The sequence below is a fragment of the Oncorhynchus kisutch genome, linkage group LG28, assembly GCF_002021735.2.
Source record: "Oncorhynchus kisutch isolate 150728-3 linkage group LG28, Okis_V2, whole genome shotgun sequence".
NCBI classification, from domain to species: domain Eukaryota; kingdom Metazoa; phylum Chordata; class Actinopteri; order Salmoniformes; family Salmonidae; genus Oncorhynchus; species Oncorhynchus kisutch.
In genome coordinates this window covers 50,485,291-50,500,536 of record NC_034201.2, presented here as the reverse complement: position 1 = coordinate 50,500,536, position 15,246 = coordinate 50,485,291, and the positions used below count along the sequence as shown (strand labels likewise).

Here is a 15,246-nt window from a genome sequence, read left to right as displayed (position 1 = left end):
TTGTTGGCAAGGAAACAGAACATTTTAAAACGGAGCTAATGTCACTTTTTTTTTTTTTTTTTTACACTTTTTTTGGTTACCACATGATTCCATATGTGTTATTTAATAGTGTTGATGTTTTAACTATTATTCTACAATGTAGAAAATAGTGAAACGAAAGAAAAACCCTGGAATGAGTATGGGTGTCCAAACTGTTGACTGCTACTCTATGACTACTCTTACTGTATTTACTAGGACCATTATTTTGCATTGTAAATTGATGTGGAATTGTATGATTTTTTTTTAAATGGGGAACATCCATCCTCCATCTTTGAGAACATGTATTTCCATTGTTAGAGAGGTCAATCGACTATCTTGTAAATATAGTAAACAATCTTTGTTGTCTGTGAAATGTTGGCTCGTGCAATATCTAATTCAAGACATGCTACGTTTTGTATTTTCATAACTTTTTAAAATTATTATTTATTAAAAGATAGAACAAAGCCTTTAACCCCCCCCCCCCCCCCCCCCAATCACAGGACAGAATATAGTTGTTTCATTTATTTATTTTTATATTCACTCGTCTCCTCCTCTCCTCTCACTCCAGGGTCGTCCGGGCAACACCCCCTGGTCCAGAATCAGACTGTGACAGAAGGCAGGACGGCCATCATGACCTGTAGAGTAGAATACAATGACCAGACGTCCCTCCAGTGGTCCAACCCCACACAGCAGACTCTCTTCTTCGGGAACAAGAAAGGTAAGAGTCGCCTGTTATTAAACACACACACACAGAGAGAGAGACAGAGACAGAGAGACGGAGACAGAGAGACAGAGAGAGAGACAGAGAGAGAGATAGTGAGACAGAGAGACAGACAGTGAGACAGAGAGACAGAGAGAGAGACAGAGAGAGAGACAGAGACAGAGACAGAGAGATAGACAGACAGAGAGAGACAGAGACAGAGAGGTAGAGAGACAGAGACAGAGAGACAGACAGTGAGACAGAGAGAGAGAGAGAGAGACAGAGAGAGAGACAGAGACAGAGACAGAGAGAGAGAGATAGACAGAGAGAGACAGAGACAGAGAGAGAGAGACACACTGTTCATGAGACAGGTGAGTCAGAATGACAAACTACATACTACATTATCAAAATCAAACGTTTGCACGAAATGGCCCACACTTCATTCATATTACCTGATTGTTGAAATATTTGCAGATACTTTTGAAACAGTTTTTTTTATTTTTTCAGTCAGTGCAACATATGCACAGCAGATATATTTACATTGGACTGAACAAAAATATGCTCACAAAGAAACAGTAAACTGAAAAAGAAAAAATTGCAGAAAAATTATATAGAAAAAAAGAGGCAAGAAAAATAATTAGGCAGCATCTTGCCGCACAGCTGGGTCTGGCCACAACGCCACGTCCACATCACAGGCAATATCTTCCCTTGCCAGACATCGAGGGAAGAAGTGCCTTGAGTGCCTTATCCATTTCTGAATCTGTAATCAGAATTAGGTGGTAACATAGGTAAGATATTTTATACTCATCATATGTTTGTAAGTTACTTCTCATCAAAATTATATTTTTGTATAATACTGTGGCGGGGTTGCAGTATCTGTTCTCTGTCAAGACTAAGTTGTTTGGGCCGGAGAGAGGGGAGAGGTCAAGGTGTCATCATGTGTAAACATATATTTTGCTCCACTGTGTCTGTGTGCCAGTCACTCCCTACTTTTCCCATCGGGGAGAGGAGGATGGCAGTGTCTGGAATCATTCTATGCTCCCTCTTTTGTTGCTCCTATCTTAACCTATAGCCTCACTCTCCTCTCCGTGAGCTTGTCCAGGATTGGTTGTATCTAAATGACAATTTGATATATATCATAGGGTGGGGGTAATGTCTTGGTACCATTTTGTACCAAGGACGAAATAAGAGCTTTGTTTAGGAGGCCAAACTGAAGGATAATTTATAGCCAACTCTCTCTGGCTAGGGGATATTCCTCTCTGAAGTAAAGTCTTTCTTTGTGTAAGTTCCTAAGACCTGTGGTTTGTCATGTCGTCTAGGAGGGGTGGATCTTTGCTATAAAGGATCCCATTTGCCATTATGTTGAGCACTCTCAACTTTTCATTAGAGATACTGAACTGTTGAAAGTCAAAATGCTATTGCAAAAGCTTAATTATTATTAAAAGGTGAAGACTCTGACTGGTGTGTGGTTTGCTCCCATGATTTGGTCAATAGAGGACATTTCCACGACAAATCACACATCAATCTCATCACATGCCTCTTCCATAGCCTGCACAGGAGGCACTAAGGGCTGCCGGTGGTATACCTTCCACCGCCATGCCGAAAATAACTCTTCTATGGGGTTCAGAAATGGTGGGTGGTCAGCAAACCAGTTTTGGACTGGGGCTGCATGATGAAAGCTCATGTTGTCCCATACTACAACGTACCGGGTTCTTTGATGGTCTGCATCATTCATACGCTCTGATGGTATGAGAATGTTGTGGAGTCTGTCCAGAAATGTGAGAATATTTGGCTGTGTTGTATGGCCCAAGGTTGCCATGACGGTGGAGGACACCATGCGTATTGGAGATGGCAGCGCACATTGTGATGTTCCCACCACGTTGGCCAGGAACATCTATAATGGCTCTGTGGCCAATGACGTTTCTCCCCCTTCTGGTCTCTGTTAGGTTGAACCCAGCCTCATCTATAAAGATCAACTCATGTGGGATTGAGCATCCATTTCCAGTACTCCCTGAAAACAAAGAACAAAAGCAGTCAATATGGTGTTATCCAGTACACTGGGAAACAATGTTGCATATAGTGTACTGCAGTCAATATGGTGTTATCCAGTACACTGGGAAACAATGTTGTGTGTAGTGTACTGCAGTCAATATGGTGTTATCCAGTACACTGGGAAACAATGTTGTGTGTAGTGTACTGCAGTCAATATGGTGTTATCCAGTACACTGGGAAACAATGTTGTGTGTAGTGTACTGCAGTCAATATGGTGTTATCCAGTACACTGGGAAACAATGTTGTGTGTAGTGTACTGCAGTCAATATGGTGTTATCCAGTACACTGGGAAACAATGTTGTGTGTAGTGTACTGCAGTCAATATGGTGTTATCCAGTACACTGGGAAACAATGTTGCAGTCAATATGGTGTTATCCAGTACACTGGGAAACAATGTTGCAGTCAATATGGTGTTATCCAGTACACTGGGAAACAATGTTGCAGTCAATATGGTGTTATCCAGTACACTGGGAAACAATGTTGCAGTCAATATGGTGTTATCCAGTACACTGGGAAACAATGTTGTGTGTACTGTACTGCAGTCAATATGGTGTTATCCAGTACACTGGGAAACAATGTTGTGTGTAGTGTACTGCAGTCAATATGGTGTTATCCAGTACACTGGGAAACAATGTTGTGTGTAGTGTACTGCAGTCAATATGGTGTTATCCAGTACACTGGGAAACAATGTTGTGTGTAGTGTACTGCAGTCAATATGGTGTTATCCAGTACACTGGGAAACAATGTTGTGTGTAGTGTACTGCAGTCAATATGGTGTTATCCAGTACACTGGGAAACAATGTTGTGTGTAGTGTACTGCAGTCAATATGGTGTTATCCAGTACACTGGGAAACAATGTTGTGTGTAGTGTACTGCAGTCGATATTGTACTTACATCCACATATGCTTGTCTGACCTCTTGGTTTCTTTGAGAGTTTCTCTCAAACGGCACCTTATAAAGTTGTTTCATTCTGATTTGGTTTCGCGTGAGAATGCGTGTCAATGTGGACAGACTGACTCGTTGAATATGGTGTTGTCTTGGATGATGTGGCTTTGAATTTCTCGTCATCTGATTTCATTATTTTCCAAAACCAAGTTTACAATGTTAGCTTCCTGTACCCCGGTGAACATTTGGCCCCTTCCTCCACCATGGTTGCGTCTCTCAGTCCTTTAGAAAAACAACAAAACTAAAATATAGGGCTTGGACAATGCAGCCTAAAGATATTTCCCCCCACAGTAGAGTCAATTGTACAGGAAATTTGTGCAGTTAGTGTTTGACATCAGCCATTCATGAAGTAAACAGGTGTCACCCAACTGATACACTATGACATGGGGTGTACTACATAGTGTGAAAGAAATGTTGGTTACATACCTGTACTCCGGTCTCAATGGACAGTAAAAAGGCTCAAGTAGGACTGCACTCTCTTTCCAGCCTCTCACATTGTCAGCCCATGGTTGATGACATGATCAACTAATGTTGCTCTGATTTCATTTGAAAGATGTTGTCTTCTTTGGCCATGAACTCCTCTACCAGCTCTACCCCTACCTCTCAGTCTTTCCTCCCCCTCTCATTATCACCCTCCCTCTTCCTCGACCTCTCTCTGCAACAGCTTCCATTGTTGTTGCAAAACAAAAGGTGCTCACCTGTGGTCTTTTCATAGTGCTTACTTCCTGATTGAAGTGGTAACAATGAACCATTGAGGTGTTTGGCCAGGTGGCACATGTATTGGCCAATTAGCTCATGTAGTGTCATTTTGAATGGCAGTGTTTTGAAATGGCAAACATGTGACTTTATGTCAGATTGTTGTGTCTTCTGCAGAGAACCGTGTGCAGTGCATTTAAAAAGTGCCATTTTGTATTGCAAAATGTGTGTAAAGCAGAAAATGTGTTTAGACTTTTGGAGACTTGAGAAGAGGTTTTGATCTCTGTGTGTCAGTTTAAATAATTGTCATTTTGGAAACAAAACTGTATTATTATCATTATTATTATTATATTAGAGCAGAAGAGAGATAAAATATACTCCGACTTTGGAATTAAATGTTTCCTATTCAGATATCATATGTTGCCTGACTACAATATTTATCTTGATTTGTAAATAAATACATGCTGTAGAGAGAGAGAGAGAGAGAGAGAAAGAGAGAGATTTAAATCATATTTATTGGGTCTGGGAACCCACCACACAATAAATACTCATACGAAACCATAGTTACACATCAATTAAAAACACAACTCCAATTCCTCCTCCACAGTAACTACACACAACAGCCTCTGAATACCCCATATACTCAAAAACAGATCGATATTGTTGACAAGTTTGTAATAGGCAAACTCAACCCTTAGTCTCGCTGCCAACATTCCCTCCAGCATTCCCACCACATCCACAGACCCCTGTCCACGAATACTGTTCTTTCGGGTCTTCCATATTGCTACTTTTGCTGCCCCTAACACAAAATTAAGCAACACAACTACACCCTTTTGACTGAACCTGTACTTTGGCCCAAATATATACAGTTGGGAAGAGAAAACCTCTCCCAATGCTGAGAACCAACTAGTGAGCAGGTCAATCATCCCAACCAACCTGGGACACTGTAAGAACAGATGTGCCAGAGTTTCAGACTCAGCACAGAATGGACACCCCTCCCCAACAGTAGGGTCCAGGTGTACCAGATGCATATTGGACCCCCCCCCCCCAACAGGAGGATCCAGGTGTAGGAGATGCATGTTGGACACCCCTCCCCAACAGGAGGATCCAGGTGTACCAGATGCAGAATGGACACCCCTCCCCAACAGTAGGATCCAGTTGTACCAGATGCAGAATGGACACCCCTCCCCAACAGTAGGATCCAGGTGTACCAGATGCAGAATGGACACCCCTCCCCAACATGTTGGACACCCCTCCCCAACAGTAGGATCCAGGTGTAGGAGATGCATGTTGGACACCCCTCCCCAAAGGTAGGAGCCAGGTGTAGGAGATGCAGAATGGACACCCCTCCCCAACAGTAGGATCCAGGTGTACCAGATGCATATTGGACACCCCCCCCTCCCCAACAGGGGGATCCAGGTGTAGGAGATGCATGTTGGACACCCCTCCCCAACAGGAGGATCCAGGTGTCGGAGATGCATGTTGGACACCCCTCCCCAACAGGAGGATCCAGGTGTGGCAGATGCAGAATGGACACCCCTCCCCAACAGGAGGATCCAGGTGTACCAGATGCAGAATGGACCCCCCCCCCCCCAACAGGAGGATCCAGGTATACCAGATGCATGTTGGACACCCCTCCCTAACAAGAGGATCCAGGTGTACCAGATGCAGAATGGACCCCCCCCCCCAACAGGAGGATCCAGGTATACCAGATGCAGAATGGACCCCCCCCCCCCCAACAGGAGGATCCAGGTATACCAGATGCATGTTGGACACCCCTCCCCAACAGGAGGATCCAGGTGTAGTAGATGCAGAATGGACACCCCCTCCCCCCCCAACAGTAGGATCCAGGTGTAGGAGATGCATATTGGACACCCCTCCCCAACAGGAGGATCCAGGTTTACCAGATGCAGAATGGACACCCCTCCCCAACAGTAGGATCCAGGTGTACCAGATGCATATTAGTGGCTATAGCTCCATGTATTATCCTCCATTGGAGGTCAGCTGTCCTCTTATCAATAGGCAATTTGTATAATGATCGCCAACAGCCTTTTGGGGAGGCACCTGGACCAAGCACACCCGCCCACCTCGTCGATTTTACCCCTTCCAGGGAAGAGGCATGGGACACCTTTACACATATTCTCTACATGGCCTTCCTTCCCACCTGCTTGAACTCCCCCAGCTCCGGGGTATCGAAGGAATGCAGCATCCCCACATCCTCCTCGAATGCCCCCATCGCAGCACTAACAATCAGTGCAGAGAACATATAATCCAGACCCTCCTTCCACCGATCAGAATTGGAAGTGTCAGTCACATACTACAGATGAAGTACTGGCAAGGAGTCACAGACCTCCGCGACAACCTTCCTCAGTAGGCGAGATGATCGGATCCCTGCTCTTTCTCCCAGCTCCTCCAACGATCTGCTCCTGCTCCGCATCACATGAGACCCTTTGGTGGCTGCAAAATCATTAGTCTGTGCCACAGGGTAGAGGCAGCAAGAGTATTAGCTACCAGGACCCTTCCCCTATAAGACAGCTGGGGCAGCACCCATTTCCATCTTGACAGTCTGGCACACACTTTCTCTGCTACACCCTCCCAGTTCTTTTTCTGAAAGACATCGGAGCCTAGAAAACCCCCCAAAGTCTTCATCCCATCTCTGCCCCACTGAAGCCCCCCTGGTAACCGTGGAGCGGAACCCATGTGAAGCCCCCCTGGTAACCGTGGATCGGACCCCATCTGAAGCCCCCCTGGTAACCGTGGAGCAGACCCAGTCTGATGCCCCCTGGTAACCGTGGAGCGGACCCCGTCTGAAGCCGTGGGACCCTTCATTACACCTGGCACAGAGAAACCAGTAAGCTTCGCTCTTAAAAAACAAAGCATTGGTTCAAGCGCCAGACTATATAACTGCCCTGAAATTGGGCATCCCTGCCTGATGCCCCTTTGGAAAGGGATGGGGCAGCACAAACCACCCCCAACCTTCACCATACATGAGGCCCCAGCATACAGTAAATTCATCCAAGACAAAAAAACATCCACAAACCCAAAGGCTTTCATTGTTTTAAACAAATACTGGTAGTCCACACGATCAAAAGCCTTCTCTCCTGATCCAAAGAAAGTAAACCCACATTCACATCAGACAGTTTACAAATGTCTAAAACATCTCTCATCAGAAACAAGTTATCAACAATAGAGCGATCAGGTACACAGTAGGACTGGTCCTTGTGGATCAACAATCCCAGATACTCTTTCAACTTGTTTGAGAGACATTTAGAAACAATTGTGTATTCTGTGCACAGCAAAGCAACAGGTCTCCAATTTTTTATGAGAGCCAAATCGCCCTTTTTTGGCAACAGTGAAAGCACCGCACCTTGACAGGATACAGGAAGAGAGAACCCTCATGAAAAGATTCGCACATCACTTCATAAAAATCCTCCCCAATAGACCCCCAAAAGTGCTTATAAAACTCAGATGGTAAACCATCAAGGCCAGCATTACACAGCTCTTGCAGTCTAATGTCAGAGTCCAATGCGACTCTCTGCTCAGGTCCCAATTGAGGAAGACCGTGTAACAACTGTTCAGTACACAGAGAGTCACAATCCTCCGCCTTATAGAGGGCCGAGTAGAAATCCACGGCATGTTGACGCATTTCACTGTCATCCGTGGTCACCTTCCCATCAGGGAGACGAAGGCAGACCATCTGTTTACGTTGCAATGTAGAGGGATGAGGGATGTAGAGTGATGTAGTGGCATGTAGTGGGAGGTGTAGTGGGAGGTAGAGGGATGTAGAGGGATGTAGTGGGATGTAGTGGGAGGTGTAGTGGGAGGTAGAGGGATGTAGAGGGATGTAGAGGGAGGTGTAGTGGGAGGTAGAGGGATGTAGAGGGATGTAGTGCGAGGTGTGGTGGGAGGTAGAGGGATGTAGAGGGGTGTAGTGGGAGGTAGAGGGATGTAGAGGGATGTAGTGCGAGGTGTATTGGGAGGTAGAGGGATGTAGTGGCAGCTTTAGTGGGATTTAGAGGAATGTAGAGGGATGTAGAGGGATGTCGTGGGAGGTAGAGGGATGTAGAGGGATGTAGAGGGATGTATTGGGAGGTGTAGTGGGAGGGAGATGTAGTGGGTTGTAGTGGGATGTAGTGGAATATAGTGGAAGGGAGATGTAGTGGGAGGTAGTGGGAGGGAGATGTAGAGGGAGGTAGAGGGATGTAGAGTGATGTAGTGGGATGTAGTGGGAGGTGTAGTGGGAGGTAGAGGGATGTAGAGGGATGTAGTGCGAGGTGTAGTGGGAGGTAGAGGGATGTAGAGGGATGTAGAGGGATGTAGTGGGAGCTGTAGTGGGATGTAGACGGATGTAGTGGGAGCTGTAGTGGGATGTAGAGGGATGTAGTGGGAGGTGTAGTGGGAGGTAGAGGGATGTAGAGGGATGTAGTGGGAGCTGTAGTGGGATGTAGAGGGATGTAGAGGGATGTAGTGGGAGGTATTGGCCGATAGATTACTCAAAAGTACCTTTTTCCAGTGTTATTGACACTATGGTCTCTATGGACCAGACTCTTTGTCAGGCCCCGGTAAGTTATCGTCACTGCTGAACCAGACAAAGTGGTTTGTCTTTCACCTAGCCTCAATTAATTACACTTCACTGCCTTACATGTCTGCCTTCTCCCTCTCCATCTCTCTAAATCTCAACATCTGTCTCTCCCCTCACTCCCTCCCCCTCTCTCTGTAATACAAATGAAAGGGCATCCACTGTTTAATCAAGCCAGAGGACAGAAACATATTGTATTAGAAAGACTAATACAGTGGGTAAGTCCCAAATAGCACACTATTATCTATGTAGTGCACCCTATATTCCCTCTTAAGGGCTCTGGTCCCATAGGGCTCTGGTCAGAAGTAGTGCACTATATGGGGAATAGAGTGCAATTTTGGATGCACACCGAGACAAGCAGGGCATTCCATTAGGTTTTCAGCAGAATGCTGCCCACAGGCTTTTCCTTCCTGTTTGATGTTGGAGGTTAGCGTCACCTTTAAGATATTTAGTCAGATTAAAGGGATTTAAACTTCCTGTTTTCTTTTTTTGGTCTCTCTCTTCTCTCTGATGTGTTCTGTTCTCTCTCTTCTCTCTGAGGTATTCTGTTCTCTCTCTTCTCTCTGAGGTGTTCTGTTCTCTCTCTCTCTCTCTCTGAGGTGTTCTGTTCTCTCTCTTCTCTCTGAGGTATTCTGTTCTCTCTCTTCTCTCTGAGGTGTTCTGTTCTCTCTCTTCTCTCTTAGGTATTCTGTTCTCTCTCTTCTCTCTGAGGTATTCTGTTCTCTCTCTTCTCTCTGAGGTGTTCTGTTCTCTCTCTTCCATCTGAAGTGTTCTGTTCTCTCTCTTCCATCTGAGGTGTTCTGTTCTCTCTCTTCTCTCTGAGGTGTTCTGTTCTCTCTCTTCTCTCTGAGGTGTTCTGTTCTCTCTCTTCTCTCTGAGGTGTTCTGTTCTCTCTCTTCTCTCTGAGGTGTTCTGTTCTCTCTCTTCTCTCTGAGGTGTTCTGTTCTCTCTCTTCCATCTGAGGTGTTCTGTTCTCTCTCTCTTCTCTCTGAGGTCTTCTGTTCTCTCTCTTCTCTCTGAGGTGTTCTGTTCTCTCTCTTCTCTCTGAGGTGTTTTCAGTGTTCAGTGTTTGTGTGTGTGTGTGTGTTTGTGTGTTTGTGTGTTCTTGCAGGCATTGCTGCGCGTGCGTTGGTGCGGGAGTGTGTGCACGTGTGTACGTGTGTCAGATGTGTGCAAGTAATTGTGCACGTCTGTGTGTGTGTGTGTGAGTGTGTGTGTATGTGTCAGAGGATTTAATGCCATTCATTAGCTGTGTGATAAACTAATGGCAAGAGGGATGCCTCCCTTCATAAAGATTCCAAGCAGAGAAATATTGCTTGACAAATTGCTCTTAAATTTCATGTAGCTAACACTTGTTAATGGCTCTCTTACCATGCTAATGTTCTTGTGCTACTAGATATAATTACAAGGTATTCCATGTTAAAACTTGGGCTGTGTATAATTGCTTCGTAGTCCCAATTTAAATACCCTTTACGGCTCTCATTTGGATTGTGTAACCACATCACTAATGTGTGTGTGTGTGTGTGTGTGTGTGTGTGTGTGTGTGTGTGTGTGTGTGTGTGTGTGTGTGTGTGTGTGTGTGTGTGTGTGTGTGTGTGTGTGTGTGTGTGTGTGTGTGTGTGTGTGTGTGTGTGTGTGTGTGTGTGGTTAAATGAACTTTTAACAAGGCACACCAGTTAATTGAAATTCCAGGTGACAATCTCATGAAGCTCGTTGAGAGAATGCCAAGAGTTTACAAAGCTTTCATCTATAATAGATTTAGATTTGTTTAACACTATGTTGGTTACTACATGACTCCATATGTGTCATTTCATAGTTTTGATGTCTTCACTATTACTCTACCATGTAGAAAAAAGTAACAATAAAGACAATTTTCTAAATCTTTTGTCTGTATATTGAATACTAAATAAATATATAAATATATATTAAATATGATAACTTAATGTAAACACCCAGTGGGACTGACTGATCACTCTGTTATTGATTATATGCCTGATTCTGACTTCAGATTTTTTTTTTTACCTTTATTTTACTAGGCAAGTCAGTTAAGAAGTTACTTTCAATGACGGCCTAGGAACAGTGGGTTAACTGCCTGTTCAGGGGCAGAACGACAGATTTATACCTTGTCAGCTCAGGGATTTGAACTTGCAACCTTCCGGTTACTAGTCCAATGCTCTAACCACTTGGCTACCCTGCCACCCCATTACTCATAGTTATGTCTGAAACACCTCTCATTACTCAGAGTTACGTAGGGAGACTGGAAAAACATTCCTAATAGTGTCTACTGGTGAAATGTCCCTTTAAACAAACTCCTCCGTCTCCATCTGTAATACTAGACCTTGATATACCCATTTTTCCTTTTAGATCATAATGAATAAGATGGTCAGGGGGGACCTGGTCCTAGATCAGTACCCATCTGAGATGGTTTATTAACACCGGGCCAGATGGTCAGGAGGGACCTGGTCCTAGATCAGTACCCCTCTGAGATGGTTTATTAACACTGGGCCAGATGGTCAGGGGGGATCTGGTCCTAGATCAGCACCCCTCTGAGATGGTTTATTAACACTGGGCCAGATGGTCAGGGGGGACCTGGTCCTAGATCAGCACCCCTCTGAGATGGTTTATTAACACTGGGCCAGATGGTCAGGGGGGACCTGGTCCTAGATCAGCACCCCTCTGAGATGGTTTATTAACACTGGGCCAGATGGTCAGGGGGGTCCAAGATCAGCACCCCTCTGAGTTGGTTTATTAACACCGGGCCAGATGGTCAGGGGGGACATGGTCCAAGATCAGCACCCCTCTGAGTTGGTTTATTAACACCAGGCCAGATGGTCAGGGGGGACATGGTCCTAGATCAGCACCCCTCTGAGAGGGTTTATTAACACTGGGCCAGATGGTCAGGGGGTCCTAGATCAGCACCCCTCTGAGATGGTTTATTAACACCGGGCCAGATGGTCAGGGGGGACCTGGTCCTAGATCAGCACCCATCTGAGAGGGTTTATTAACACCAGGCCAGATGGTCAGGGGGGGTCCTAGATCAGCACCCCTCTGAGAGGGTTTATTAACACCGGGCCAGATGGTCAGGGGGGTCCAAGATCAGCACCCCTCTGAGATGGTTTATTAACACCGGGCCAGATGGTCAGGGGGGACCTGGTCCTAGATCAGCACCCCTCTGAGATGGTTTATTAACACCGGGCCAGATGGTCAGGGGGGACCTAGGTCAGTACCCATCTGAGATGGTTTATTAACACTGGGCCAGATGGTCAGGGGGGACCTGGTCCTAGATCAGCACCCCTCTGAGATGGTTTATTAACACCAGGCCAGATGGTCAGGGGGGACCTAGTCCTAGATCAGTACCCCTCTGAGATGGTTTATTAACACTGGGCCAGATGGTCAGGGGGGACCTGGTCCTAGATCAGCACCCATCTGAGATGGTTTATTAACACCGGGCCAGATGGTCAGGAGGGACCTGGTCCTAGATCAGTACCCCTCTGAGATGGTTTATTAACACCAGGCCAGATGGTCAGGGGGGACCTGGTCCTAGATCAGCACCCCCCTGAGATGGTTTATTAACACCAGGCCAGATGGTCAGGGGGGACCTGGTCCTAGATCAGCACCCCTCTGAGATGGTTTATTAACACCAGGCCAGATGGTCAGGGGGGACCTGGTCCTAGATCAGTACCCCTCTGAGATGGATTATTAACACCAGGCCAGATGGTCAGGGGGGACCTGGTTCTAGATCAGCACCCCTCTGAGATGGTTTATTAACACCAGGCCAGATGGTCAGGGGGGACCTGGTCCTAGATCAGCACCCCTCTGAGATGGTTTATTAACACCGGGCCAGATGGTCAGGGGGGACCTGGTCCTAGATCAGTACCCCTCTGAGAGGGTTTATTAACACCGGGCCAGATGGTCAGGGGGGACCTGTTCCTAGATCAGCACCCCTCTGAGATGGTTTATTAACACTGGGCCAGATGGTCAGGGGGGTCCAAGATCAGCACCCCTCTGAGTTGGTTTATTAACACCGGGCCAGATGGTCAGGGGGGACATGGTCCAAGATCAGCACCCCTCTGAGTTGGTTTATTAACACCAGGCCAGATGGTCAGGGGGGACATGGTCCTAGATCAGCACCCCTCTGAGAGGGTTTATTAACACTGGGCCAGATGGTCAGGGGGTCCTAGATCAGCACCCCTCTGAGATGGTTTATTAACACCGGGCCAGATGGTCAGGGGGGACCTGGTCCTAGATCAGCACCCATCTGAGAGGGTTTATTAACACCAGGCCAGATGGTCAGGGGGGGTCCTAGATCAGCACCCCTCTGAGAGGGTTTATTAACACCGGGCCAGATGGTCAGGGGGGTCCAAGATCAGCACCCCTCTGAGATGGTTTATTAACACCGGGCCAGATGGTCAGGGGGGACCTGGTCCTAGATCAGCACCCCTCTGAGATGGTTTATTAACACCGGGCCAGATGGTCAGGGGGGACCTGGTCCTAGATCAGCACCCCTCTGAGATGGTTTATTAACACCGGGCCAGATGGTCAGGAGGGACCTGGTCCTAGATCAGTACCCCTCTGAGATGGTTTATTAACACCAGGCCAGATGGTCAGGGGGGACCTGGTCCTAGATCAGCACCCCTCTGAGATGGTTTATTAACACCAGGCCAGATGGTCAGGGGGGACCTGGTTCTAGATCAGCACCCCTCTGAGATGGTTTATTAACACCAGGCCAGATGGTCAGGGGGGACCTGGTCCTAGATCAGCACCCCTCTGAGATGGTTTATTAACACCGGGCCAGATGGTCAGGGGGGACCTGGTCCTAGATCAGTACCCCTCTGAGAGGGTTTATTAACACCGGGCCAGATGGTCAGGGGGGACCTGGTCCTAGATCAGCACCCCTCTGAGATGGTTTATTAACACTGGGCCAGATGGTCAGGGGGGTCCAAGATCAGCACCCCTCTGAGTTGGTTTATTAACACCGGGCCAGATGGTCAGGGGGGACATGGTCCAAGATCAGCACCCCTCTGAGTTGGTTTATTAACACCAGGCCAGATGGTCAGGGGGGACATGGTCCTAGATCAGCACCCCTCTGAGAGGGTTTATTAACACTGGGCCAGATGGTCAGGGGGTCCTAGATCAGCACCCCTCTGAGATGGTTTATTAACACCGGGCCAGATGGTCAGGGGGGACCTGGTCCTAGATCAGCACCCATCTGAGAGGGTTTATTAACACCAGGCCAGATGGTCAGGGGGGGTCCTAGATCAGCACCCCTCTGAGAGGGTTTATTAACACCGGGCCAGATGGTCAGGGGGGTCCAAGATCAGCACCCCTCTGAGATGGTTTATTAACACCGGGCCAGATGGTCAGGGGGGACCTGGTCCTAGATCAGCACCCCTCTGAGATGGTTTATTAACACCGGGCCAGATGGTCAGGGGGGACCTAGGTCAGTACCCATCTGAGATGGTTTATTAACACTGGGCCAGATGGTCAGGGGGGACCTGGTCCTAGATCAGCACCCCTCTGAGATGGTTTATTAACACCAGGCCAGATGGTCAGGGGGGACCTGGTCCTAGATCAGTACCCCTCTGAGATGGTTTATTAACACTGGGCCAGATGGTCAGGGGGGACCTGGTCCTAGATCAGCACCCATCTGAGATGGTTTATTAACACCGGGCCAGATGGTCAGGAGGGACCTGGTCCTAGATCAGTACCCCTCTGAGATGGTTTATTAACACCAGGCCAGATGGTCAGGGGGGACCTGGTCCTAGATCAGCACCCCTCTGAGATGGTTTATTAACACCAGGCCAGATGGTCAGGGGGGACCTGGTCCTAGATCAGCACCCCTCTGAGATGGTTTATTAACACCAGGCCAGATGGTCAGGGGGGACCTGGTCCTAGATCAGTACCCCTCTGAGATGGTTTATTAACACCAGGCCAGATGGTCAGGGGGGACCTGGTTCTAGATCAGCACCCCTCTGAGATGGTTTATTAACACCGGGCCAGATGGTCAGGGGGGACCTGGTCCTAGATCAGTACCCCTCTGAGAGGGTTTATTAACACCGGGCCAGATGGTCAGGGGGGACCTGTTCCTAGATCAGCACCCCTCTGAGATGGTTTATTAACACTGGGCCAGATGGTCAGGGGGGTCCAAGATCAGCACCCCTCTGAGTTGGTTTATTAACACCGGGCCAGATGGTCAGGGGGGACATGGTCCAAGATCAGCACCCCTCTGAGTTGGTTTATTAACACCAGGCCAGAT

At 47.3% G+C, this 15,246-nt stretch overlaps 1 protein-coding gene across 1 annotated transcript in view; it reads left to right on the top strand.

Moving 5' to 3' along the window:
• LOC109883925 (cell adhesion molecule 2) overlaps positions 1 to 15,246 on the top strand; it is a 505,186-nt gene that overhangs the window by 296,188 nt on the left and 193,752 nt on the right. Inside the window, exon 3 of the mRNA XM_031807555.1 lies at positions 587 to 736. Within this exon, the coding sequence (XP_031663415.1) occupies positions 587 to 736 (150 nt within the window). The remainder of the gene's footprint in view (positions 1 to 586; positions 737 to 15,246) is intronic.